The sequence below is a fragment of the Mustela nigripes genome, chromosome 13 (genome assembly GCF_022355385.1).
Source record: "Mustela nigripes isolate SB6536 chromosome 13, MUSNIG.SB6536, whole genome shotgun sequence".
Lineage (NCBI taxonomy): Eukaryota > Metazoa > Chordata > Mammalia > Carnivora > Mustelidae > Mustela > Mustela nigripes.
The window spans coordinates 141,884,210-141,910,821 of NC_081569.1; the positions used below are offsets into that span (position 1 = coordinate 141,884,210).

Below are 26,612 nucleotides of genomic sequence, written 5' to 3' on the forward strand. Positions count from 1 at the left end.
CAAGTTTTAAACATCGAAAAGGAAGGCTATTTACATTGGATGCTGTTTATATGTGGCGCTCTTGTGACTTACTGAGCTTTCCAATGCATTTTAATTGTAGACAAAACTTTGAAGAGGCAAGTACCCAAAACCCAGGTTTTAACATGTTATTTTAGCTTAAGAACTGAAACTGCATTGTCAGAAGAGCTTTACACAGGAAGTTAGAACATACTGTGTCATACTCCTCACAGCTCTGTTGCACTCTGGTTATAAAACACTTGGCCAAAAGTTAGGAACACACAGCCAGGACCGGCTGTGTTGTGTGGTGTGTGCTCCTGGTGTACAGTCAACAACAGTCTTTGTGCGATCAACTTTGTCACAAATCCTCCTCTTTCAGGTCACAGCAGTTGCCCAGCAGAACCAGGGAGAAGTCCCCGAGCCTCAGGACATGAAAGTAGCAGAGGTCCTCTTCGACGCGGCCGATGCTAATGCGATTGAAGAGGTCAACCTTGCGTACGAGAACGTCAAGGAAGTGGACGGTCTGGATGTCTCCAAAGAAGGCACGGAAGCTTGGGAGGCTGCCATGAAGAGATACGATGAGCGAATCGACAGGGTAGAGACCCGGATCACTGCTCGCCTTAGGGATCAGCTCGGCACAGCCAAGAATGCAAACGAGATGTTCAGGATTTTCTCCAGGTTCAACGCACTCTTCGTCAGGCCTCACATCCGTGGGGCCATCCGTGAGTACCAGACCCAGCTCATCCAGCGTGTGAAAGATGACATCGAGTCTCTCCATGACAAGTTCAAGGTCCAGTACCCACAGAGTCAGGCGTGTAAGATGAGCCACGTGCGCGACCTGCCCCCCGTGTCGGGCTCCATCATCTGGGCCAAGCAGATCGACCGCCAGCTGAGCGCCTACATGAAGCGTGTGGAAGACGTTCTGGGCAAGGGCTGGGAGAACCACGTGGAGGGCCAGAAGCTGAAGCAGGACGGGGACAGCTTCCGCATGAAGCTCAACACTCAGGAGATCTTCGACGACTGGGCCCGGAAGGTGCAGCAGCGCAACCTCGGCGTCTCGGGGCGCATCTTCACCATCGAGAGCACTCGCGTCCGAGGCCGAACCGGAAACGTCCTGAAGCTGAAAGTTAACTTCCTTCCAGAGATCATCACGCTTTCCAAAGAAGTTCGAAACCTCAAGTGGCTTGGTTTCCGAGTCCCACTGGCGATCGTGAACAAGGCTCACCAAGCAAACCAGCTGTACCCGTTTGCCATCTCGCTGATCGAGAGCGTGCGCACCTATGAGCGGACCTGTGAGAAGGTGGAGGAGCGGAACACCATTTCCCTTCTGGTGGCCGGCTTGAAAAAGGAGGTGCAGGCTCTGATCGCGGAGGGCATTGCACTGGTGTGGGAATCCTACAAACTCGACCCGTACGTGCAGCGCTTAGCGGAGACTGTCTTCAACTTCCAAGAAAAGGTGTGTTGTAATTTACTGCCCCCCCGCCCCGCAGGGTCCCGGGAATGAACTAAATGCAGTAACGTCACTCCCATGAACGCAGTAGTTCTCCCGTGGGAGCCTTCCTCATGGGGAGAGCACTGGGCCATGTGAGCTGAAGGGGAGAAGCAGCCCTTTTACTTGCTGGGCTGTGTGATGGTGGTGGGGCTCTGGGAAGACCATTAAGTAACAGCCTGAGTTTAGAAACCAGTGGGGAGGGGAAGGACGTGGGAGTCTGACCAAGTGACATGAGAGCTTTATTACTGATGCAGCTGCACGGACGACAGGGCTCTGCAGTCGTGGCCCTTGCTGTCGGTCCACTCCAGACCCACTCCTTTCCCAGACCCTAGTGCGCCTGGGCAGTTGTAAGCCTCCTGGCTCTGAGCCTGCTGCTGGGAGGCAGGTCCGAGCCAGGGTGTGCATCTAGTGCTCATGCCAGTGCTTAGCGAGAGAAGGCACGGAGCAGGCCCGTCAGATTCCTGTACCCAGACTGCTCAGAGGTCCCCCTTCCCTCCTGAGAATATAGGAGTGAGGACCCCTGGGTAAATGGGATTGGCTATTCCTGGAAGAACTCCTTTGCCTTAAATATATATCAATTGAGAAATACACATAAAAGTAAAGGGATATGTGAATGGAATTTTAAATATTCGATGCGCCTTCCCTTAGGTGGATGACCTGCTGATCATTGAAGAAAAAATAGACCTGGAGGTCCGCTCGCTGGAGACTTGCCTGTACGACCACAAGACCTTCTCCGAGATCTTGAACAGAGTCCAGAAGGCCGTGGATGACTTGAATCTGCACTCCTACTCCAACTTGCCCATCTGGGTCAACAAGCTTGACATGGAGGTGCGGGATGGCTGGTTACGGCACTTTTTGGTCATTTACTTTCAGCCCGATTTTATATGCTTACTAGTTTTTCCCTGAAAAGCATTTTCCCATAGAAGTTACCAGCAGTAGTCCCGTTCCTTCTCAGGAAATCCCGTTTAGCTAAGGGTGGCGCTGAGCTGTGGAACTAGCAACACTCCTGTCCGATCCAGGTTGGAGGTGGTCAGGTGGGGGGGTCTCTTCATCTTCTGAATACATGACAGCCTCCGGCCTGCCTTCCCTGCACACCCAGTAACGTAGGGGTTCTCCCAGGCCCTCGTCTCCAGGCATCCTTCTCTGACACGCTGCCCCTTCTCCACCACCCAGTTTAAAAAGAAATGCCTAGGGGTGCCTGGCTGGCTCAGTTGGTAGTCCACGAGACTTTAGACCTCTGGGTCATGAGTTCAGGGCCCATGTTGGGCCAAGAGCTTAATTAAAAAAGAAAAGAAATGCCTTCCTTAATTAAAAAAAAGAAATGCCTAGCAACCAGATATGTCTTACTCCTGGTGTAGAGGAGCGGGGCTCCCCCTTACAGAAGTATGTGGAGAGAGGGAAGTACTTGTGTGCAGCTGTGCATGTGTTTAAAACATATTTACCACCCATGTGGCTTTCTCGTTGGCGGGTGTCAGCATCTGCGGAGAGCTACTCAGTGGGCAGCTCTGAAGTACCTTAGTTATCCATTTAGGGAGAAAGGAAGAGAAAACCTGTGACCCACAAAGGTACAGCGTATCCACACACAGAGCACTCCCAGGGAAATTTCACAAAGCCCACTCTCCGAATCTACTGGAAGTCTCGTGCTTTGCCACTGCAGCCTTGACAGCATTCCCAGGAGGGACAGACTGCACAAAGACACACAGATGTCCCCTTCATGGAACGTTCACTTGTATCATTCCATATCAGAAAACTTTCTTCTTTACTTGTTAAAAGAGAATGGGCGCCTGTGTCTGCTGACAGATGTTACTTGGTCTTACCTGGTCATGGTTCTGCAGTACGTACAAACACAGAACCACCATGTCGCATACCTCAAGCTAATGTTATACATCAGGCTTATTCTCCAGACTGTAGATTATTAGTTTTATCTCTGAGACTACCAGGACAACACTTTTGTTTTGTAAATTTTCTAGTGAGTTGAGCAAACAGCAAGACCTTGACTGCATCTAGGTTCATCTCCTTGTCCCTTACAAGTCAGAGGGTTGGTGATTGGGTTAGCGCCCAGATGGAGGTCGTGTTCTCTGAGGCTGGGAGAGAGACCTAGTGAGGTGGGGATCCAGAGTAAGATGAAGGGTGGGGTTGTTGTGCTTGGCCTGAAGCATTAGCTTCCTACCTGACGTGCTCGTTAAGCTACCTTTTGGAAGAACACTGGTCTTTCATCCTGCTTTCTCTGTAGATTGAAAGAATATTGGGCGTGCGCCTACAAGCTGGCCTGAGAGCTTGGACCCAGGTGCTGCTCGGACAAGCTGAAGATAAGGCAGAAGTTGACATGGACACAGACGCGCCTCAAGTTAGTCACAAGCCTGGCGGAGAGCCGAAGATTAAAGTGAGTATTTCCCGTAGCATCCAGTTTGCTGGTCAATCAAACAAAGGGTGCTTCCCTGGAAAAGTACCAATGAGAAAGTCACTTAACAGTGAAGAAACCTAACAGACACCCCTCAGCCAGGGGACCAAAGTTGGCGTCACCAGAGCTGTCTCGTGCTCATTGTTTTACCCCAGCAGTGTGTGCGACGTGGTGACATGGCCGCTTTCCCCTTGGTCTTTGCCCTCACAGCTCCCAGACTTATTCTGACCGTGAGAAAAGAGTGTCAGGGTCCTGACAGACCAGGAGAAACTGAGAACATGTCAGAGGTTGGAAGGGATTAAGGAACTGTGACTACTGTGCATGCTGTGGGGGACCTGGGAAATCTGACTGAAGTCAGTATTTTAGTTAGTAGTGTTGTGTCAGTGTCGACTTGTTTGGTAGTTGTACTATGGTAGATGGCAACATTAACAGGAGCTGGTAAAGGGTATATAAAATCTCTTCGTATTTTCTTTGCAACTTTTCTGTAAGTCTAAAATAATTAGAAAATTGGAAGTTTTTTAAAAGTGGGAAATCGTATTTTTATTTATTTTTTTATTTTTAGATTTTATTTTATTTATTTGAGAGAGAGAGAAAGAGAGAGCACAAGAGGAGCACAGAGGGAGAAGCAAACTTCACGGAACTGGGAGCCCATGCTGGACTTGATCCCGGGACTCTGGGATCATGACCTGAGCCAAAGGCAGTCACTTAACTGACTGAGCCACCCAGGTGCCCCATGAGAGTGGGAAATTTTAGAAAAAATCTACACGGGATAAAACAGTCTCTGCTTTCTAAGCATACGTGCAAGAAATCATTTCAAGAACCCAGTATAATCTGTACAAGGAGAAGTTTAGACCGATACTAAAATGTCACTTTTCACAAAATCTCAGCATCTCGTGGAAGAATGACTAGCACAGTGGTCACCACTCTGGACAGCAGTCCTTGTCTCCAAGCCACCAATTTCCCATTTGAGTGAAGAGACCAGCTGAGGCCAGCAGGCCTTCTAGAAAATTGTGTTAGTTCAGGCTGTGCAAATAGATCGTGTCTGCTAGTGTGGGCGTTGGTTACAAACGTGTCTGCCGCATAGTAGTTCAGTAAGCCATGCATTTGCCTTACATAGTTCGTGTTAAATTTACCCCCAAAAGTCTCAGAAAACAGAAGCCTAAAAGAACAGAAGGTAGAAACTTTGATGTAGGAGAAACAATTGGCTGTTTTTTGTTTCCCCAGGTGTTACCTTCTCGTTTTTTTCTCTTAATGCTTGAAAAGTGTTTTCACTGTGAAATAATACATATATTTATCCTGAGAGCCTACTTTTTAAAATACAGAGATGCAAAAAAGCAAATGAGTATGTCTAAGCTAGAGCAGTTATCTCATGGAAATGGGGTCGGAATTCCTGCTTAGCTTAAAGCAGACACTGGCAGGCGGCATGGCCTCACCTTGGCCTATAAACCTGCCTCCGGGCAGTGCGTGTCTGACAGCTCGTGCCAGCCTCGGTCCCGGCATCGGTGGCACAGGGTTCTCGGATCCCGGGGTCACTGTGTCGGAGATCAGCCAGCACATTCAGTCAGACGGTGCTCCATTCCGTGGTGTTACATATTCACCGAGGTACAGGGGACCCAGGAGGAGCCTTAGCAGTGCCTGCCTCCTGACTCTTTATGGTCCTCTAGAGAGGTGCGAAATACACAAGGCCACGTTCTCTAATCAGGTAACACATTCATGGTTCAGACTGGAGTAGGTTAATAAAATTTAGAGTGTGAAAGTGTTGTATGTCAAAACTATTTTTTTTTACTTAAAAAGCATTTATATCAAGAACATTTCTCTGAAATGATTCTAATGCTTTGTACAATCAGCAAAAAAAGCTATAATTTGTATACTTTATACCCACTTTCAAATTTCAGGATTCGTAGCACCTGATTTTCCTTGAGGTGATTACTGAGCGACAGCAACACACACATGTGTTCAGTACCATTTAATTGAAAATGGCTCCTGGAGACATTCACCAGTTTATTAGTATGTTAGAATCACACCTGCATAATAGGTTTTTAACCACAAAACGATCACATACCTCACTAATACTGACTCTGACATCACAAATGCATAAAAGCCAGTTTATTGAAACCGATTGCTGAGTGAGAAATGAAATCTTTGTCTTACAGAATGTTGTTCACGAGCTAAGAATAACCAATCAGGTCATCTACTTGAATCCGCCGATCGAAGAGTGCAGGTACAAGCTGTATCAGGAAATGTTTGCCTGGAAGATGGTTGTGCTGTCTCTTCCCCGGATCCAGAGTCAGAGGTACCAGGTGAGCCTTCCCGGCACCCTCACCATGACCCCTCGGACCGGGCCCCCCCAGGGCTCTGTGGCACCACCGCTCCGTCATGCCTCTTTAAATTCTGCTGCTGTCTGTCTTCTCAGTCTGCACACTTGGGGTCCAGCACTCCAAGGGAAAGCAGAGGAGGCTTGTGTGAGCTGACAGTTTTCCTGGGCTGCCTTTCCGAATAGTTGCCTCTGCAATTCCGATCTCGGTAGTCTCGTAGAAGTTCCCTCCGTGAACTTCTCTGGGAATTTTAATTCTGGTTCCTCCCCACCCCCACTTACTATAGAGGTTTTCAGATACACGTGAAACTAGGAGTCTCGTGAACTCACACCAGCCTGCTTTGTCTATTATCATGTGGTCAATTTAAATTTTGATCCCTCTCCGTCCATCAGATTATTTCAAAACAGATCCTAGATACACTCTTAATAATGTGCTTCTGGAGCAAAAGGAAAACCCAAAAGACTAGGTAGTCCTTGGTCTCTAAGTAGTATTACTTCACATAAGCAGATCTCCACAGCCTGTGACTCCAGCTCTTCTAGAAACTGTTAGCTTTGGACCAGACACAACATGGGCTGAGTCCTTAGAATTTTTTGCTGTAGCAACCACCTATAGACTCACAGTCCTGACAGTGATGAGCCCAAACTTGGCAGTGACCAGCTAATCGGGACCCAACTGTGAATACTGGTTCCTTCTGCTCTGGGCAGTCTGTACAGACTGCAGGATATTTCTTGTGACGTCCTGTTTTTAGCCAGCCATGCTGTTCGTCTCCACATGTGACGGAAGTGAAACCCCCCCCTCTTCCGCTGGGTCCCATGCCCTTGTCTGTGGCTCAGTCTCCTGAATAAGCCTGACCCCTGTCACCCTCTAGCCATCTTACTTCTTGGTTCTCTTGGTAAAAACATAGAGGACTTGTCTACACACCTGCTCCAGGTCCCTCCTGCTCAGACGTGAGGGTCCCCGGTCTTTCCCTGTCACTGTGGCCGGCTTCTCAGCCCGGAGAAGTGGCAGTGGCAGGCCGTGACGGGTGCGCACCCCCTCCTGCCGGGTATGCTTGTTCCTCTGTCCTGCTTTTCCTCCCACTCACGGGCCAGTCTCCTCTGCTGGCTCCTCTTTGGCTCTCCTCCTTCCAGCCTCTACCTCTCTCTGTGTGCTGCCCACCCCAGAACTCTGTCCCACACAGTCCACTCACTGAGTGCTGGCCATGCGTAACAACTCCGTTCTCACATCTCTAGCCCAGCCTTTGTCTTGACCTCCAGACCCATCTCTCCTGCTGGCTCCCGGGCGTCCCCACCAGACTGATGGGTGCCACACACTGAGCGCACCTCCGACCCCTCCCTCAGACTTGCCCCCACGCCCAGTCTTTCCTTTCCCCGCCTTCAGCCCACTCAGGCCCAAGTCAGGGTGTCACCCTGGCCGCTCACTGTCTCTGTCTTCAAAATCAATCTTGATCTTTTTTGCCCACATCCACTGATACCACCAGTCCAAGGTACTGTCCCCCCTCCCTGGGGTTCTTCAGGTTCCCCCTGACAGATCTTTGTGTTTGCTTTTGCCGCCCTAAAACCTATTTTCAACACAGCAGCAGTGTAAGACTTAGATTTCATGTCAGTCCTGACACTGGTCTTCCCAGTGCCCCCGATGGCTTCCCGTGCCACCCCACATGAAAGCCACGTCCCATGGCAGAGCTCTGGGCCCCACCTAATAGGCTGCTTGCGGCCTCTCTGACTTGAGCGCCTGCATCCCACTCACTGACACTGCCCCGGCCACACTGGCCTCTCACTCTCCTCAGACAGGCTCTTGCCCCTAGACCTTTGCACTTGCTGACCTCTGCTTGGAACCAATGGTAGCGACGTGCGGACATAGCACACTCCCTCCCCCAGTCCTGTTCTGTGGGGCCTTCCCTGACCTCCCCCACCCCATACTCCAAGCCTTCCTCTCTCCTGCTTTGTCTCCAGAGCGCTGCTCACCCGCTAATGTTCTGTATAGTTTGCTTTTCCCTGTCTCTCCTCCACGGAGTACAAGTCTGTGTGAGCAGAGATTTTTGTCTGGCTCTTTCTCGTGCCTGGAACAGTGCCTGGCACATAGCCAGGGCTCTGCTCATTGAAGCGATGGCTGGTCATCACTTCCATCATCCAGGCTGCTGTAACTGTGCAGTCATGGTCATCTTAGTCCTTAGACCTCACCTTTGGTGTTCCACTGCCACGGAGAGGCTCTGCTCCCAGGGCTCGGAGAGCTCTGTAACTGCTTTTACGTAGTGACGCCGCATACTCTAGCTTGTGGTTGGTCTGATGTTCCCTTTATTGGCTGATGAGTGAAGTACAAGTAGGCCTCTGATTTCTTGTGGCTGGGGTAAAGGGACATTAAATGCCAGTTTTGTAGCAGGCTATTCCCTGCAGTTCATTTGAATTCAGTGAAAGGGGCTCTGAGATGAGCATTTTGTATATGCTGTTTGTGCTCCTTCCGCCTCTGCTTCCTTAGGTGGGCGTACATTATGAGCTGACTGAAGAAGAGAAATTCTACCGGAATGCTCTAACACGGATGCCTGATGGCCCTGTTGCCTTAGAGGAGTCCTACTCTGCGGTCATGGGTATCGTGACTGAGGTCGAGCAGTACGTCAAGGTGAGAAGCTCCCAGTGTCGTTCATATCTTGCTGTAGAGTCTTTCTTAATGTAGTGCGTATGCTGTCTAATAAAGGTGGGAGCTAAAATCTGTGCACTGTGTATACCATGTGATACACTAGATAACGCTCACTTTAAGCAGTCAGCAGTAGAGCAAATCTTACAGTCTATTAACTTGCATTTCAGAGAACAGTGAATTTTATTCTCTTTTAATATGAAAATTCTGAGAGCTTGAAGTGAATTTTTCTAGCAGTGTTGAAAGTGAGTCTTTTTAGTGAAATATGAACATCCTATGCACGAGTGGCCTACACAGTGAGAGGCCGGCTGTGGGCTTGACCGTGCCCTTCGTCTGCAGGTCTGGCTTCAGTATCAGTGCCTGTGGGACATGCAGGCTGAGAACATCTACAACAGACTTGGGGAAGATCTCAACAAATGGCAGGCTCTCCTGGTTCAGATAAGGAAGGCCAGAGGCACTTTCGACAACGCAGAAACCAAGAAAGAGTTTGGACCAGTGGTTATAGATTATGGCAAGGTGAGCTCTGCTGTCTTGTCACAAGGGGTGGAGGTGGCTGGCTCTCAAGGCAGCGTCTGGTGTGGGATGGGGATGCAGCGGAAGCCTGAAGGAGCTGATGGCCTGTTGTCGGGGGCTCATTCACCTGCAGGTTCAATCTAAGGTGAACTTGAAGTACGACTCTTGGCATAAGGAGGTTCTCAGCAAATTTGGGCAGATGCTTGGATCAAACATGACGGAATTCCACTCCCAGATCTCCAAGGTGAGGAAGCAAGATTCTGGCAGCAGGACGAGTCTGCTGGTGACCTGGGCCCCGCATTACCCTTCTGTGTTCTCTCCAAACAGTCACGCCAGGAGCTGGAGCAGCACTCGGTGGACACGGCCAGCACCTCCGACGCAGTGACCTTCATCACCTACGTGCAGTCTTTGAAACGGAAGATCAAACAGTTTGAGAAACAAGTTGAGGTGAGCTCTGGAAACAGTTCAGAGTCTCAGCATCGGCCCGGGAGGTGCTTGGCGTTAGGTCCGCACAGTCCGCAAGCCACCAGCTTGACCCTCCTGCTGAGCTGGTTTAAACGCGGATCCTGGCGTCCCAGGGTCTGCATTTTAAACAGCTCTGCAGGTGACTTCGAAGCACGTGGAGGTTTGCGAACCACTCTGTCTTGCCTTTTAAATCTTGGACGTTAGTTGTTGATCTTTGAGTCACACACGCATTGGTTTTTCTACCTCGGAAGGAGGGGGGGATGCGCCTCAGCAGCGCGCCTTCTGTCCTCTCAGGGCCACTTGGGCGCAGCAGGCGTGGGGTGTCCCAGCTGCCACGGGCCTGGGCCGTGCTGCTTCCTGGGCGCCGCACTCCCCAGGCAGGTTTCTGGACAAGAGCGAACATACTGATGTTCTGTATTCTGGAGCGGCAGGGTGTCTTCCTTTTACATGGGAATCTGATGACGGTTTCTATTGTGAAAGAAAAAAAAAACCTGTGTTTTTCACCTCAAAGCTCTACCGCAATGGCCAACGCTTGCTGGAAAAGCAAAGGTTCCAGTTCCCACCCTCCTGGCTCTACATCGACAACATTGAGGGCGAGTGGGGGGCCTTTAACGACATCATGCGGCGGAAGGACTCTGCCATCCAGCAGCAGGTGGCGAACCTGCAGATGAAGATTGTGCAGGAGGACCGGGCGGTGGAGAGCCGCACCACAGACCTGCTGGCTGACTGGGAGAAAACCAAGCCCGTTACGGTGAGCCCCGCCTGCCACGCCCCAGCCCCAAGGTGACCCCCACTGCGAATCCCTGTCCTTTCTCCCACGCCGAAGGCTTTGCTCTGACTTAGCAGTCCCGGGATGAGGACTTAACCTTTTTAATATATATATTTTTTAATCTTACTTATTTATTTGGTAGACAGAGATCACAAGTAGGCAGAGAGAGGAAGGGAAGCAGGCTCCCTGCTGAGCAGAGAGCCCGATGCGGGGCTTGATCCCAGGACCCTGAGATCATGACCTGTGCCGAAGGCAGAGGCTTAACCCACTGAGCCACCCAAGGCGCCCCAAGGACTTACCTTTTTGTAACTTAAACAGCACTTACCAACTTAGAGCTCTTTTTACGTAGAAGCCCTTGTGACGATCATTTAAGTCAGCAGGTGGTTTTAAAAATTTAAGGTTTTCTGTTCTAAGTTATTCTCTTACTTAGGCACACTCAGAAATTAGAATTGAATTTCTCGCAGGCACAGGCCGAGCCTCACGTTGGCGTGTGCTGTGGGAGGCAGGTCCTGCCATCCTTGTTGTCATCGTTGCTTCTGTACCGGGACCTGCCCCTTCAGTCCTCTTGGTTCATTCAGATATTTACTGAGCACCAAGTGTGTTCAGGTGCTGGGGATAGAGCAGTGACCAGGAGGGGCACAGCAGTGGGAGAGGCAGGTGAAAACGAGCACGGAAGACGTGTATTTGAGTCAGATGGGGATTGGTGCCATGGGGAGGGGCCCAGGCGGACGAGGAGTGTCGGTGGTATGCTGCCTTACAGGGATGGTGGTGTTTGCAGGGAGACCTGCGGGAGGAAGGGGGGCTGGCAAGTCGTGCAGTGGCAGGGGCGGTCCTTAGAGGCGACAGTGTGTGCAGGGCTCAAGCAAGTACAGAACCGCGTACCTGGTTTCCTGGGGGAGTTCAGTCTGATTTGTTTGGACATGAAAGCAGGAGCATGGACGGGAGGAGAGGGGGTGGACAGGTAGGACACTCCAAGTGTTAACCTGGTGCTCTGGTTTGGGGTGTAGCAGTTCCGCAGCAGGCCTGGCAACAGATCTGGCCTCCCACCTACTCAGCAGAGCTCCGTCCTGCCTCAGCCCTGCCTGTGCTCTTGGACCCGGAGGTCCTACTTTGTGCTTAATTCTGGTTCGAGGGCTGCTGTTCTAAGAAGCCCTTTGCTTTCACAAATGCCAGAACTGTAACTTTGCAGAATGCTGGCTCTAGCGGGGGAGTGAGTATTTCTCAGTAGGCAAGATTCTGATCACCAGAATTTGAATATTGTTTATTGCTATTTTTTGCTAGTAATGTGTTACAGTTTAATTTTTTTATGTTTTATCTAGTCATTTTCAAGTTATTGAGGAGTCAGCAAATCATAGTTTAAATTCTCAACTAGAGGCCATTTCACTGAGGACCACTTGATTTCTTGTCCTTCTCTTGGTAACTGATGCAGTGGCTGTGTGCCCCGGGGAGAGCATGGCTGGCAGCCTTCCCCGCCTCCCCGAGAGCCCCGTACCCTCAGATCAGGAGAGGCCTGCTCCCGGCCCCAGTCTGTTCTGACTCTTCTCTTCCTGCCTTCCCAGGCGCTTAGTGAGATGGTGGCTAAATGGAGTGGTACTCCACCTTCTTGTTTCTTGTTTCTTTTATTTTTTCTTTTTGTAAGACTTTTTTTTTCTTATTTGACTGAGAGATCATAAGTAGGCAGAGAGGCAGGCAGAGGGGTGGTGGGGAAGCAGGGTCCCTGCTGAGCAGAGAGCCTGACTTGGGGCTCAATCCCAGGATCCTGAGACCATGACCCAAGCCGAAGGCAGTGGCTTAACCCACTGAGTCACTCAGGCGCCCCCTTTTTTCTTTTTTTTTTAAATGCATGTTGATTCAAGTCATCTCTGGACCCATCACAGGGCTCGAACTCACGACCCGGAAATCAAGCATCACATGCTCTTCCAACTGAGCCAGTGAGGCACATCAGTGCTCTACCTTTCTTATTCATGCTTTGTTTATGTCAAATAGGAGTAAAAGTTACATTCGTTAACATAGACGGATCATAAGCATATATCTTGCTGAAGAGGTACATACACAGAGACATGTTTAAGGAACCACAAGTTTCCAGACTCACCGCAGGCTCTCCCCACCATTTCAGAGCCCAAGTAGGCATCTGTCTTGAGACTTAGCTCTGCAATTCTGCACTTTGCTTGCAGGGCAATCTTCGCCCGGAGGAGGCGCTTCAGGCTCTTACCATATATGAAGGAAAGTTCGGCAGGCTGAAGGATGACCGGGAGAAGTGCGCCAAGGCCAAGGAGGCGCTAGAACTGACAGATACGGGACTTCTCAGCGGCAGTGAAGAGCGCGTCCAGGTACGGACCGCAGGCGGTAGGGGTGGGGCTCCTCATCCTCGCTCTGCCCTTGACCGGGACCTTCTCAAGGGCCCTGCCAGATCTGCAGTGGTTCCTACATCCAGAGGCTCACTGCTGCGCTGTCGCCATCACAGGTGGCCTTAGAGGAACTACAGGATCTCAAAGGCGTTTGGTCAGAACTTTCCAAGGTCTGGGAGCAGATTGATCAGATGAAGGAGCAGCCGTGGGTCTCCGTCCAGCCTCGAAAGGTATACCTAGTCCTAGCCGCTGTGGTGTGCCCTTGTGTGTGGTGAGTTGTAGGCTTGGCTTAGAAGCTTCGCCCACCTGTCGTGAGTTTACAAAGTGTCACAGGGTGGTCGTTTACAGATTTCGTCTGGATCGATGGAAAATGTGCTTCGAAACCAGGAGGTTTTTTTTTAATTACTTAATTTATTTGAGATGGAGCAGGGGAGGGGCAGAGGGAAAGGGAGAAGGAGAGAAGCAGACTCCCTGCTCAGTGCAGAGCCTGGCGCGGGGCTCTATCTCCTAACCCTGACACACTGACCTGAGCCAAAGTCAAGAGTTAGACGCTTAACCAACTACTGCACCCAGCACCCCTTAAAAGCATTTTATAAGATACTCGCCGTTTAAAGAACGTGCTGGCAAACTAAATACCACCTTTTCTCTCCACAGCTTCGACAAAATTTAGACGGCCTCCTGAACCAGCTGAAAAACTTCCCCGCACGATTACGGCAGTACGCATCCTATGAGTTTGTCCAGAGGCTTCTGAAGGGTTACTTGAAGGTAGTGAGTCAGGGCTGGGGTCCCGGGCGTCCACTAGGAGCACGGCCGCACAGGTGATCCACTGACTCTCTCCGCAGATAAACATGCTGGTGATTGAGCTGAAATCCGAGGCACTCAAAGATCGCCATTGGAAGCAGCTGATGAAAAGGCTTCATGTTAATTGGGTTGTTTCTGAGCTAACCCTTGGCCAGATCTGGGATGTTGACTTGCAGAAAAATGAAGCTATTGTCAAGGACGTGCTGCTTGTGGCACAAGGGGAGATGGCTTTGGAAGAATTTTTGAAGCAGGTAAATAACAGACCGGTAGCCATTTTTATGTCACGTTTCTAGCTGTGATGTAGGTTTGGGCTGTGTAAGAACAGCTGCCTCTGTGGTCTGTTTGTCCCCCTGACACCTGCTTGCTTGTGCGGCTGGTGAATGCCCACTTATCAATAACATCCCTTCTTTTGGTTTTAATTCAGATAAGAGAGGTATGGAACACTTACGAGCTAGACTTGGTTAACTATCAGAACAAGTGTCGCTTGATCCGAGGCTGGGATGACCTCTTCAACAAGGTCAAAGAGCACATCAACAGCGTCTCGGCCATGAAGCTGTCTCCGTATTACAAGGTACCGTTGCTGGGGAAGCCTTCCCTCTCTCACTGAGCGTTCTCCTGCACTTTCTCTGTAATATCTTTTGACTGGTTTTTGAAGTGTAAGTCAAATAAGTTGACTTCATTTGCATTTTTTTAGTAAGCTTTGGCATATCTATGAAAGGTTTAGCAGCTGGGATCTGCTTTCCATCTATCCACTAGGTTTTTGAGGAAGATGCCCTGAGCTGGGAAGACAAGCTGAACCGGATCATGGCTCTCTTTGACGTGTGGATCGACGTGCAGAGACGGTGGGTCTATCTGGAAGGCATCTTCACGGGCAGTGCGGATATCAAGCACCTGCTGCCAGTGGAAACACAGCGGTTCCAGAGGTACGACCTCCAGCCAGGGAGCAAGAGAGCCGAGTCGTAGATGTGTCTGCTAACCGCTCTTCATGTAAAAGCTAACAACGGTTTCAATTTGATTTGTAGTATCAGCACGGAGTTTTTGGCTCTGATGAAAAAAGTATCCAAGTCCCCCCTTGTTATGGATGTCCTGAACATCCAGGGGGTACAGAGGTCTCTGGAGAGATTGGCAGACCTGTTAGGAAAGATCCAGAAAGCATTGGGAGAATACCTGGAAAGGGAGCGATCGTCTTTTCCCAGGTAAGATGCTTGCTTTGACTTGCGCAGAAGTGAAGTTCAGTTTCAAGAGCCGTCTGCTCTCCCTTCTGGGGCTGTGTGTTGATTGTTTTCGCATCAGGAGTTGTGTTACCAATAATCCATTCAATGAATATTACTCTGGTTTTGTGCATGTATTCCTAATATAATAAACCCTTATTTTTTCCCTTGCATTTGTTTATGAAGCTTCACTGAAACTGTTATCCACCCTTCCAGGCACCTCATAACTCTTAAAAATTCAGCTCTGGTTATTTTCCAAGTGGTATTTCTTCCTTTCTGCATAGTTTGCTTTCTATAAATTGAATAGGCTTTTAACAAATAAGACCACGTAAAAGGTAAAATAAGTAAATAAAAAGTAAGTCCATGACGTAAGGCAAATGACATGAAATCTGTGGAGTTCCTTTTTAGTAACTTCTTAGATAAATATGTGTCTCCTGGGGGGCTCAGTGGGTTCAGCCTCTGCCTTCTGCTCAGGTCGTGATCTCAGGAGTCCTGGGATCAAGTCCCACCTCATGCTCTCTGCTCAGCAGGGAGCCTGCTTCCCCCTCTCCCTCTGCCTGCCTCTCTGCCTACTTGTGATCTCTCTCTTTCTGTCAGATAAATACATAAATAATAAAATCTTTTTTTAAAAAATGGGGGCCCTTGGGTGGCTCAGTGGGCTAAGCCTCCGCCTTCCGCCTAGGTTGTGATTTCAGTGTCCTGGGATCGAGCCCCACATCAGGCTCTCTGCTCAGCAGGGAGCCTGCTACCCCCACCCCCACCCCCACCCCCGCCTGCCTCTCTGCCTACTTGTGATCTCTCTTTCTCTCTGTCAAATAAATAAAATCTTTAAAAAATGTATATTCTGCTGAGGGCTGGAAGAAGTTTAATGTGATCTCTGTTCAGACTTGAAGATTGACCACCACCATCCAAATCCAGTTTCCCTTCCCATAGTTTGATGTTACATTTTTGGGGGGTGCCTGGGTGGCTTAGTGAGTTAAAGCCTCTGCCTTTGGCTTGGGTCATGATCTCAGGGTCCTGGGATCGAGCCCCACATCAGACTCTCTGCTCAATGGGGGCCTGCTTCCCCCCCACCTCTGCCTGCCTCTCTGCCTACTTGTGATCTCTCTCTGTCAAATAAATAAAATCTTCGAATAAATAAATAAAATCTTTGGAAAACATTTTTTTAAGATTTTATTTATTTATTTGACAGAGATCACAAGTAGACAGAGAGGCAGGCAGAGAGAGAGAGAGGAGGAAGTAGGCTCTGCGCTGAGCAGAGAACCCAACGCGGGGCTCAATCCCAGGACCCTGAGATCATGACTTGAGCCAAAGGGAGAGACTTAACCCACTGAACCACCCAGGCGTCCCTTGAAGTTACATTTTGATCAACTACTTATGTAACATTTTAGCAACTTGAATGCTATTTTAATTTTAGGTTCTATTTCGTGGGTGATGAAGATTTGCTTGAAATTATTGGAAACAGTAAGAATGTAGCTAAGTTACAGAAACATTTCAAGAAGATGTTTGCTGGAGTTTCGAGCATCATCCTGAACGAGGATAACTCTGTCGTCTTGGGCATTTCATCCCGTGAAGGAGAGGAGGTAGTTGAATGTGTGATTGTAACTAAGAATGCTTCTCTCCTGTCTTTGCACAATCTTCATTCTTAAATTGAATTTATTTCAGGTTATGTTTAAAACTCCTGTGTCGATTACCGAGCATCCCAAAATCAACGAGTGGCTCACGCTGGTAGAAAAGGAGATGAGAGTCACACTGGCTAAACTTCTTGCTGAGTCTGTTACAGAAGTTGAGATTTTTGGTAAAGCAACTTCAATTGACCCGAATACATACATCACTTGGATTGATAAGTATCAGGTAAATGCAGCAGAAGTGGGTCAGCGTAAAGGTGGGTGCACGGGCTGGTGTCCGAAATGGTCCTTTGGTTCTTGTGTCTTGTGTCATTCAGGCCCAGCTCGTGGTTCTGTCAGCCCAGATCGCCTGGTCTGAAAATGTGGAGACCGCGCTGAGCAGCATCGGGGGCAGTGGGGACGCGGCACCCCTGCACTCCGTGCTGAGCAACGTGGAGGTCACTCTCAACGTGTTGGCCGACTCCGTCCTCATGGAGCAGCCGCCACTCCGGAGACGGAAGCTGGAGCACTTGGTGAGTCCCGTGTCTGACTCGTTCCTCACCGGTCAGGCGCTTGTGCCTGCAAAGTCCTCTGATGGGTGTTAGGGAGAAAAGGAGGTGGCAAGTTTATGAGTCTGGGGTGGGTATTTGCTGTCTGGTCCTGTCGGCAGGTGACCATGTCGGAGCGGGGAGTTTCGTGTACACATCCTGGTAAACAGCAGGTGATAAGCTTGGATCAGGGCTTTCCGCTCTTGCTCCGCATCCCTTCCCAGAGCAGCGCAGGGGCCAGACTGAGGTTGGAGATGGGTGTTCTGTCCGTTGCAGAGTTTGCACTTAAAATAGTTTTGTTGGTTGTTTGGTTTTGCTGCAGCTCTTGATTCTGCCCAATTCCAGTGTGTAAATAACAGTTCTGTTGGGTTTTGTTTTTTTTTAAGATATTCTTTCTTTATTTGACAGAGATCACAAATAGGCAGAGAGGCAGGCAGAGTGGGGGTGGGAAGCAGGCTCCCCGCTGAGCAGAAGCCCCATGCGGGGCTCGATCCCAGGACCCTGGGACCATGACCTGAGCCGAAGGCAGAGGCTTAACCCACTGAGCCACCCAGGCACCCAGCTCTGTTTGTTTTAAGAATGAATTCACATTTTGGAATATTTACTAAAAGCCACTGTAACTGAGTCTTACATCTCAAGTTGAAGGTGTTCAAGGATCGCATCCCCAGGAAAGGCACTGGACTTCTCCAGTCCCTGATGAATTCTCAGACAGACTCTCTGCTCAGATTACAGAGCTGGTTCACCAGAGGGATGTGACGCGGTCCTTGATCAAAAGCAAGATTGACAACGCCAAATCATTCGAATGGCTCAGCCAGATGCGCTTTTACTTCGACCCTAAGCAAACTGATGTGCTCCAGCAGCTGTCGATCCAAATGGCAAATGCCAAATTTAACTATGGCTTTGAGTACCTCGGTGTCCAGGACAAGCTGGTGCAGACCCCACTCACTGACCGCTGCTATTTGACCATGACTCAAGCCTTAGAGGCGAGGCTGGGAGGGTCCCCATTCGGTAAGTTACTCCACAGACCTGGACGGACGGAGTATGAAGAGTAAGCATACTTTGTAAAGAGTAAACCAGTGACTTTAAACCTAGTTCTTAATTCTGTAGGTGGAACATTCTAGAATTTTAGATTTGTTTGTAGTTATTAAATCTTTGGTTTTGTAAATTGTGTAAAGTCAAGATCCCTCCCCATGGACTCAAGTGCTTCATCCTGCTCTTTAAATGACAGGGCCGGCTGGGACCGGGAAGACAGAGTCGGTCAAAGCTCTTGGCCATCAGCTTGGACGCTTTGTTTTAGTCTTCAACTGCGATGAAACCTTTGATTTCCAGGTAAAAAGCTTTCTGAATCCACCTAAAGTCTAGTGGTTGAGAGGCCAGCTGGGGAGTGCCACCCTAGGCTCCTCTCCAGGCTGCTGGCCTTACAGCTCGGCGTGCCTCATCCGCCCTGCTGGGGACTGGGGGTGCTGTGACTCTGAGTGGGGCTCCAGTGTAGGTGCTCGGGGACTGACTTGAGCTGCATGTTCTTGGAAGAAATCATTAGTGCCTGTGTCTGGGAATACATTTTTTTTTTCTTTTTTTTTTTTTTAAGATTTTATTTATTTATTTGAGAGAGACACAATGAGAGAGAACATGAGCGAGGAGAAGGTCAGAGAGAAGCAGACTCCCTGTGGAGCTGGGAGCCGGATGCGGGACTCGATCCCGGGACTCCGGGATCATGACCTGAGCCGAAGGCAGTCGTCCAACCAACTGAGCCACCCAGGCGTCCCTTTTTTTTCTTTTAAGATTTTATTTTTTTGACAGAGGCACAGTGAGAAGGGGAACACATGCAGGGGGAGTGAGAGAGGGAGGAGCAGGCTTCCTGCTGAGCAGGGAGCCTGACCCGGGGCTCGATCCCAGGAGCCGGGATCGTGAATCCTGAGCTGAAGGCAGATGCTTAATGACTGAGCCACCCAGGTGCCCCGAGAATAAGTTTTCTTAACCAACTCAAGGTGATAGAATGAGAAGAGCTTTCTCATTAGGATTTTACTGGCACCAGAGGAGGAGAGGTGCGGTGCACTGAAGTGTACGCTGACAGTCGCTGCTGTCAGCAACGGGCCTGCTCCGTGCGGGCCCCGGGACCACGCACATCCCTTGTTGGCCTCGTGTCCCTCCACAGCCAGCTGGGAGGGCGGCAGATGGAGGGCCCGGTCTAGCACCGGGACCACCGATCCAGCACCGAGACCCTCTCTCCGCTCCGGTTTCAGGCGATGGGACGAATCTTCGTGGGGCTGTGCCAGGTGGGCGCGTGGGGCTGCTTTGACGAGTTCAACCGCCTGGAGGAGCGGATGCTGTCGGCCGTGTCACAGCAGGTGCAGTGCATTCAGGAGGCACTGCGGGAGCACTCCAACCCCAACTGTGACAAGAGTGAGACTTCTTTTTCTTTACAAGTTACTTAGCGACTGTGGAGGGAAAGCCCATGCGGGCTGGGTTCCGTGTGGCCACCTTAACGTGGCATTGCACTTCGCCTCCAGGACTCAGTGCTGCAGGTGGGGTGGCAAGACCTGAGATGAGGCTGCATGGGCAGTCTACACTGCTCAGACCAGAGCAGCCCACACCGTGGCTGACCTGCCCCGGTGGACGAGAATCTCTGTGCTCCCTCCCAGAGTACCTGCCCACAGCACGTGTTGGGCCCGTGTGGGCCCTCCCTCCTCCCTGCGTGCTCCTGGAGCCAGCCTTCCTGGCCGCCTGCTGGCAGTGTTCTTCCAGGGGCCTCAGGGACATGCCCTCTGTCACTGTAGGAGGACCCGTGCTGAGAGGCTCTGGTCCCCTGCCTCGCTCCCACAGAGCCAGGCACACCGGTGGGGGCAGGGTGGGTGCCGGAGGGGTGACGGCAGCAGCGGCCGCCGTGCGCCCTGCAGCAGTAGGAACTTGGCTTACCGAAGGACTGGCGGAGCTCTCGCTGAAACAAAGGGGTGTTAGAGAAAGCAGTGCTCGGGGTTCAGGTATGGGTTCAGGTGTGGGTGGTGGCAGTCGATCCCAGGAAAAGGCGGTCCTTGGCATCTGAGCCAGTCAGTTGTGTCACATGGATTGATTTTTATTTTTGCAACTGCTGTTGGGTTGCGTTTCTATCCTTCCATTGACCTTGTGACACCCAGCAGTGCGCAGCGTGTGCGTTTTCCGCCCTTGGTGACTTTGCTCCACGTGTGGGTGGCTCTCACATAGGTGGTGTGTGCATAGCTATGTCTGCCCAGGTAGGGTGACATGCCTGGAGGAGCGCCAGAGAGCAGCTCCCCCGCAGCCCTGGGCTTTGAGCTTTAGAGGCTGGCTGATGGGGAGATGAGTGCTTTTAGGGAGAATTTTAGCCTGGTTTTGAACATTTCAAGTCTTAACACCATTCTCTGATTTTCAGCCTCTGCCCCCATTACTTGTGAGCTGCTCAACAAGCAAGTGAAGGTGAGCCCAGACATGGCCATCTTCATCACCATGAACCCCGGCTATGCAGGCCGGTCCAACCTTCCCGACAACCTCAAGAAGCTGTTCCGGAGCTTGGCCATGACCAAGCCTGACCGGCAGCTCATCGCCCAGGTCATGCTGTACTCACAGGGCTTCCGCACTGCTGAGGTCCTCGCCAACAAAATCGTCCCATTCTTCAAGTGAGTGCCCAGAGTTACCCTGACCATGTGCTAGCGTGTGTGAGATGTGCCGCTGCAGTTCATCTCTGACCCTGGCACAGCTTTCCAAGTGTCCGTGTCTGGTTTCTTGACTCTGTGGCTGCTTAGAGTGTGTTCTTCTAAGGTAAACGTTTTCTCTTTCAGACTGTGTGATGAGCAGCTCTCTTCCCAAAGCCATTATGACTTTGGTCTTCGAGCTTTGAAGAGTGTGCTGGTAAGTGCAGGAAATGTGAAGAGAGAGAGAATCCAGAAGATAAAGAGGGAGAAAGAAGAACGCGGGGAAGCAGTTGATGAAGGAGAAATTGCAGAAAATCTACCTGAGCAAGAGGTTCGTACGTATGTTCTTCTAATCACTCACACCTTAAACACTAACTTTTTAAAAAAAGATTTATTTATTTGAGAGAGAGTGTGTACGAGCAGGGGGAGGGGTGGAGGGAAGGGCACAGAAGCAGACTCTCCCCTGAGTGCCGAGCCTGACTTGGGGCTCCATCCCAGGGTCCCAAGATCATGACCTGAGCGAAAACCAAGAGTCAGAGGCTTTAACTGACTGAGCCACCCAGGCGCCCCAGACACTAATATTTAAATTTGTCTTTTCAACATCTAAGCCGCAGCTTGAGAGTCCCCGTGGTGATCCCCCGGCCTGGGAAGGATGTATTTGCACAGTGAACTGAGTCGCTAACGCCCACATCTTTCTGACGTACTTTCTGGGGACACAGCAGTGACTGTTCAAGCTGGGCTACCCCTGGGCCCCAACACCCCTGCTCAGAGCTCGTCTGTCTTCTCGCCATTAGATTCTGATCCAGAGCGTCTGTGAGACCATGGTACCCAAGCTGGTGGCAGAAGATATCCCGCTGCTCTTCAGCCTCCTGTCGGACGTGTTCCCCGGGGTGCAGTACCACCGGGGCGAGATGACTGCGCTGCGAGAGGAGCTGAAGAAGGTGTGCCAGGAGATGTACCTGACGTACGGAGACGGAGAAGAAGTCGGCGGGATGTGGGTTGAGAAGGTAACGGGTTGACCCCGCTGGCTGCGCCGTGCGGTCACGGCCCCGGGCCCCAGGAAAGAGCCACGTTTGAGAGAACTAGACCGTGAGGGCCAGGGGGCAGCTGCTTTATCAAGATGGAACCCAAGGCTTTTTTCTTAAATACAGACCTAATGGTTTCCGTGAAAATTTCACGTACATGGTGGAGTTCATTCTCTAGAAACACTGACACTTATGGAAATACTTACAGAAAGTATTTACTCCAGTGTAAGTTCTACCACCAGACTTGCCAGCATCGTAGGGTTAACGATGCTAACCCGTCGGGGTGGATGGTCTGCGTGGGCTTCTTTTCTCTCCTTGCTCTGGCAGACTGAGCAGCATCCGGTCACACGGCTGCATGCTGACCGACTGGCGCCGGACGGGGTCACGCAGGTGGCTCAGTCATGGAGCCTCCACCCTCTCTAAAGGGGCTCTTTTGAGGCAGCTGGTTGGCGTCCCCTGTTCCTCTGGCTCCCAGCCAAAGAGTGCCCCTAGTTTAGTGAAAAGCCCTATTGAAATATTTTTTGCAGATGTGGCCCATGAACCGTTAACTTTAAAAGTTCCGCTGTAGTGCTTGCCTTTAGGGATTCAGAGCACGTGTCTCATGTCTGCTGCCATGAGGGGGGGCTGGTTCTTCTCTGGAGTGGTTATGATGTGGTCTCTTTGGCCCGGCAGGTCCTCCAGCTCTATCAGATCACACAGATCAACCATGGCCTGATGATGGTGGGGCCTTCAGGAAGTGGGAAGAGCATGGCTTGGCGTGTGCTCCTCAAGGCTCTGGAGAGGCTCGAGGGTGTGGAGGGCGTGGCTCACATCATTGACCCCAAGGCCATCAGCAAAGACCACCTTTACGGAACCCTGGACCCCAACACCAGGGAGTGGACGGATGGGCTGTTCACACATGTCCTGAGAAAGTGAGTTCACCATGATTCCCGCAAGTGGGACCTGGGTACTCCGTCCTTACGTTAGCGGCAGGTGTTACTTTTCTAACCAAAACTGAATGGGCTAAATCGTCACTGCAGAAACCATGTAGGTGAGCATCTCTGATCTCCGAATCTCAAGTTGGTCAACAGCTGTTTCAAAACCTTTCCAAACCAGGATCATAGACAACGTGAGGGGTGAGCTGCAGAAGCGCCAGTGGATCGTCTTCGACGGCGACGTGGACCCTGAGTGGGTGGAGAACTTGAACTCGGTGCTGGACGACAACAAGCTCCTGACTCTGCCGAATGGCGAGCGCCTCAGCCTTCCGCCCAACGTAAGTGGCCTTCTTCGGGGTGTCAAGCCAGGCGACCCGTGTGCTAGCAGAGTGCCGCTCTGGAGTTGAGGCTCCAGGGTCTGTAGCAGTGGCCAGCCAGGTGAGTAGTTTTCAGGGTTGACGGAGTCTCCTGGTGCTAGATTTTTCCAGTCCTTTGACTGGCGAGAAATAGTTCGATTGGACTAATACCTTTCTGCCATCTGCTAAATGTTAAGCGTACTCCGTAATTCCCGATTCACACTCCTAACCAAACATTAGGATTTCTGATGTTACCTTATATCTGGGAAGTGGCAAAGAGGAGTAATTTAGATATGGAAGCTGTCAAAGCTGTCCCTTGGAAATGAGCTTTTGGTCCAGGCCCTGGACGCACCACCAGATAGATAAGGAAACGTTCGTGGGCCTGCAGAGGATTTGCTTCCTACTGAAGGTCCAGGAGGAGAAAAGCAGACCAAACCCCTGTGGTCCTCGGACACACAGTCTGATGTGATGACAGGAAACCAAGGGAAACAGTGTTAGGTGGTAAGGGGATAACAAGCCGGAAGAGAGTGGTGGGTGTTGGCGAGATTTGGAGGGTGCCCTGTCGGGAAGGGCGACCTGGAAGCATCCCCAGGAAGCGTCTGTTGAGATCGAGGCAGGTGGAAGAGCCAGTCTGTGGGCCTCTGGGTGTGCCGGTTCCAGCTGAAGGGGCCGATAGCAGGGGGCTTGGTCAGAGATGCGAGGAGCAAGGGGAGAGAGGGTGGATGAGACCGGGGAAGGGGGCCGCTGGATCAGGTTCGGCGGAGGTCGCTGTGAGGACTGGCACGTGCCCGCTGGGGGCGTCAGGAGCCTCGGGAGAGTCTGGGTCGGATTCCTCTGGCTGCCGGCTGCAGCGCATCTGCAGGGAGCAGGGTGGGAGCAAGGGGACTGTCCGGGAGCTGGGCGATGGTCCAGGCACGGCCATGGGTGTGGGCCAGAGGAGTTGGCAGTGCGGGAGCTGCTGAGTTCTGCTGTAATTTAAAATTCCTGCTGGTGGGACTGGCTAAGGGGCCAGAGGTGGGCATGAGACAAAGGGGGAACCGTTTTGGTTGGAAGAGCAGCTGGTGCATGTGAACCTTTGGACCAGCAGTGGTGGCTGTCGTCACGTCAGAAACTGAGCCAGGGATGCCTGGTGCCGCTCAGGAAATGTGCACTTGGACTTTTGTCTTGATTGACACGTCAGGTCTTTCTGACTTGTTATCCAGTAGATCCTAACCATTGCTCTCCTGTGGGGCGGGGTAGCCCCGAGGTTAAGGTTCGAAAATCAGACCATCTGGTTTGACTCTCAACCCCATTTACAGCACTGGTACCCAGGTGGGGTACCCGTCCCCATCTGCAAAACAGAGACACTGACTGACTTGCCTGCCTCATGGATCAGGGTGAAGGTTGCTGGCTTCGGGCAGGGAATACGGCAGCCATACTGGCCTGGGCTAAGGCTGGTGCACCTCTGCCACTGACACCCCCTCCAAGGGAGCTGTTCTCTCCTCCAAGAGTGCGTCTCCAGGGCTCACCTGCTCTTCTCCCAGCACACACATTTCTGACCCACATTCTTCTATTTTTTTCTTTAAAATTGATGTATGTAGGGGTGCCTGCGTAGCTCAGTCGTTATGCATCTGCCTTCATCTCAGGTCATGATCTCAGGGTCCTAGGTTCAAGTCCCTGCATTGGGCTCCCTGCTCAGCAGGGAGTCTGCTCCTCCCTGTCCTACTCCCCCTGCTGGTGTTCCCTCTCTAGTTGTATCTGTCAAATAAAATCTTAGGAAGGAAAAAGATTTATGTATTTATTTTAGAGAGTGCACAAGTGCTCGTGTGTGCAAGCAGAGAGGAGGGGCAGGGACGGGGGGACAGAATCCTCGAGCAGACTCTGCTGAGTGTGGAGTCCAGCAGGGCACTGGATCCCACAACCCCGAGATCATGACCTGCGCAGAGGCCAGGAGTCGAACACTTGGCTGACCGAGACCCCCAGGCGCCCGCCCTTCCCAGATTATCGCGGAGAGCAGCTCGTGGTTGGTGCAGTGGTGGCAGACATAGACGTTTTCACTTTCAAACAAAGTGAACTAAGTGCAAAAAGATTCTAATTGTTCTTTCAGTGTGTGCGTAGGTAAAAGAATTTTAATGTCTGAGTTTCTGCTGGACCCACATCGTTAATAATGCTGTTTTCTCTCCAGGTGCGCATCATGTTTGAAGTGCAGGACCTGAAGTACGCCACGCTGGCCACGGTGTCGCGCTGCGGCATGGTCTGGTTCAGTGAGGACGTGCTTAGCACGGACATGATCTTCAACAACTTCCTGGCCCGGCTGCGTAGCATCCCCCTGGATGAAGGGGAGGACGAGGCCCAGCGCCGGCGCAAGGGCAAAGAGGACGAGGGGGAGGAGGCCGCGTCCCCAATGCTGCAGGTGCGAGGCCGTCAGCGCTCTGCCCGGCGCAGCCACAGCTCTGCCCGGAGAGGGCAGGGACGTTCTGGGCGGCGAGCTGGCTGTTCTGCCCCCAGAGGGCCGGGGAGCCGGGGAACCGTGGTACTCTTCGCAGGTAGTCTCTGCTCGTCTGTTGAACCAGGGCTCTTGAGGGAGGTTCGCGTAGTCAGTGCTGTCTCGTACCCAAGGAAGGAGTCTCCTCTGCCAGAGGGAAGACGTGTTTCGGAAAATTTAAAGAATTCTTTTGGTTATCTGACTTTTTTTTGCAAATTGATGAAATACTGCATTTTCCCATTTCAGTGGTGAAAGCCCGTGTTTCTAGGAAATGTGGCCGAGGACCACCAAGATAAAGGAGTAAGGGTTGGTCCTTGAAGGTTATCCAAAACAAATTGTTTGCAGGTCACATGATCCTCCCCTGGGCTTAAGTGAGAATATATATGAAAGTCTCTGGGCTTTCTAAACTATTAGTTCCATATCATTTACTGCCTCTTGCAGATCCAGAGGGACGCAGCCACAATCATGCAGCCGTATTTCACCTCTAATGGCCTGGTCACCAAGGCCCTCGAGCATGCCTTCAAGCTGGAGCATATCATGGACCTGACGCGCCTCCGCTGCCTGGGCTCGCTCTTCTCCATGCTGCACCAGGCCTGCCGGAACGTGGCCCAGTACAACGCCAACCACCCCGACTTCCCCATGCAGATTGAGCAGCTGGAGCGCTACATTCAGGTCGGGGGGCACGTGCCTCGAGGGGGAGCAGGGCTTCACCAGAGCCGGGCATGCATGAGCTCTGTGCGCCTCCCTAAACTAGGGGCCCATTGGGAGGTGTTCTCTCTCCTGGGCACAGGGTCAGTGTTTCCTGGGGGCCAAGAAAGGTGCCCCGTGTGTCCATGAGCCAAGGACGCTGGGAACCACTTTCTTCAAGGTTATTGTTGCTGAAAGTGTCTTTATTGTTGTAACTGTATTTAAAAATGGGTTTTATTTTCTCTTTCAATAGCGGTATCTGGTTTATGCCATACTCTGGTCCTTGTCTGGAGACAGTCGGCTGAAAATGAGAGCAGAGCTGGGTGAATACATCCGAAGAATCACAACGGTGCCGCTGCCTGCCGCACCCAACATACCAATCATCGATTACGAGGTGCGGGCTTGGAGGGCGTGGCCTTCT

The 26,612-nt window shown here is 51.2% G+C and overlaps 1 protein-coding gene across 1 annotated transcript in view; it reads left to right on the plus strand.

Moving 5' to 3' along the window:
- DYNC1H1 (dynein cytoplasmic 1 heavy chain 1) overlaps positions 1-26,612 on the plus strand; it is a 69,006-nt gene that overhangs the window by 16,586 nt on the left and 25,808 nt on the right. The window contains exons 8-37 of the mRNA XM_059374004.1: positions 377-1,453; positions 2,138-2,317; positions 3,723-3,872; positions 6,044-6,190; positions 8,681-8,821; positions 9,176-9,352; positions 9,483-9,593; positions 9,677-9,796; positions 10,326-10,565; positions 12,758-12,913; positions 13,048-13,161; positions 13,586-13,696; positions 13,774-13,983; positions 14,157-14,303; positions 14,489-14,655; positions 14,755-14,928; positions 16,361-16,526; positions 16,609-16,797; positions 16,889-17,083; positions 17,824-18,106; positions 18,327-18,427; positions 19,342-19,501; positions 20,487-20,730; positions 20,893-21,076; positions 21,540-21,752; positions 22,443-22,681; positions 22,866-23,022; positions 25,205-25,432; positions 25,946-26,176; positions 26,445-26,585. Of these exons, the coding sequence (XP_059229987.1) occupies positions 377-1,453; positions 2,138-2,317; positions 3,723-3,872; positions 6,044-6,190; positions 8,681-8,821; positions 9,176-9,352; positions 9,483-9,593; positions 9,677-9,796; positions 10,326-10,565; positions 12,758-12,913; positions 13,048-13,161; positions 13,586-13,696; positions 13,774-13,983; positions 14,157-14,303; positions 14,489-14,655; positions 14,755-14,928; positions 16,361-16,526; positions 16,609-16,797; positions 16,889-17,083; positions 17,824-18,106; positions 18,327-18,427; positions 19,342-19,501; positions 20,487-20,730; positions 20,893-21,076; positions 21,540-21,752; positions 22,443-22,681; positions 22,866-23,022; positions 25,205-25,432; positions 25,946-26,176; positions 26,445-26,585 (6,153 nt within the window). The remainder of the gene's footprint in view (positions 1-376; positions 1,454-2,137; positions 2,318-3,722; positions 3,873-6,043; positions 6,191-8,680; positions 8,822-9,175; positions 9,353-9,482; positions 9,594-9,676; positions 9,797-10,325; positions 10,566-12,757; positions 12,914-13,047; positions 13,162-13,585; positions 13,697-13,773; positions 13,984-14,156; positions 14,304-14,488; positions 14,656-14,754; positions 14,929-16,360; positions 16,527-16,608; positions 16,798-16,888; positions 17,084-17,823; positions 18,107-18,326; positions 18,428-19,341; positions 19,502-20,486; positions 20,731-20,892; positions 21,077-21,539; positions 21,753-22,442; positions 22,682-22,865; positions 23,023-25,204; positions 25,433-25,945; positions 26,177-26,444; positions 26,586-26,612) is intronic.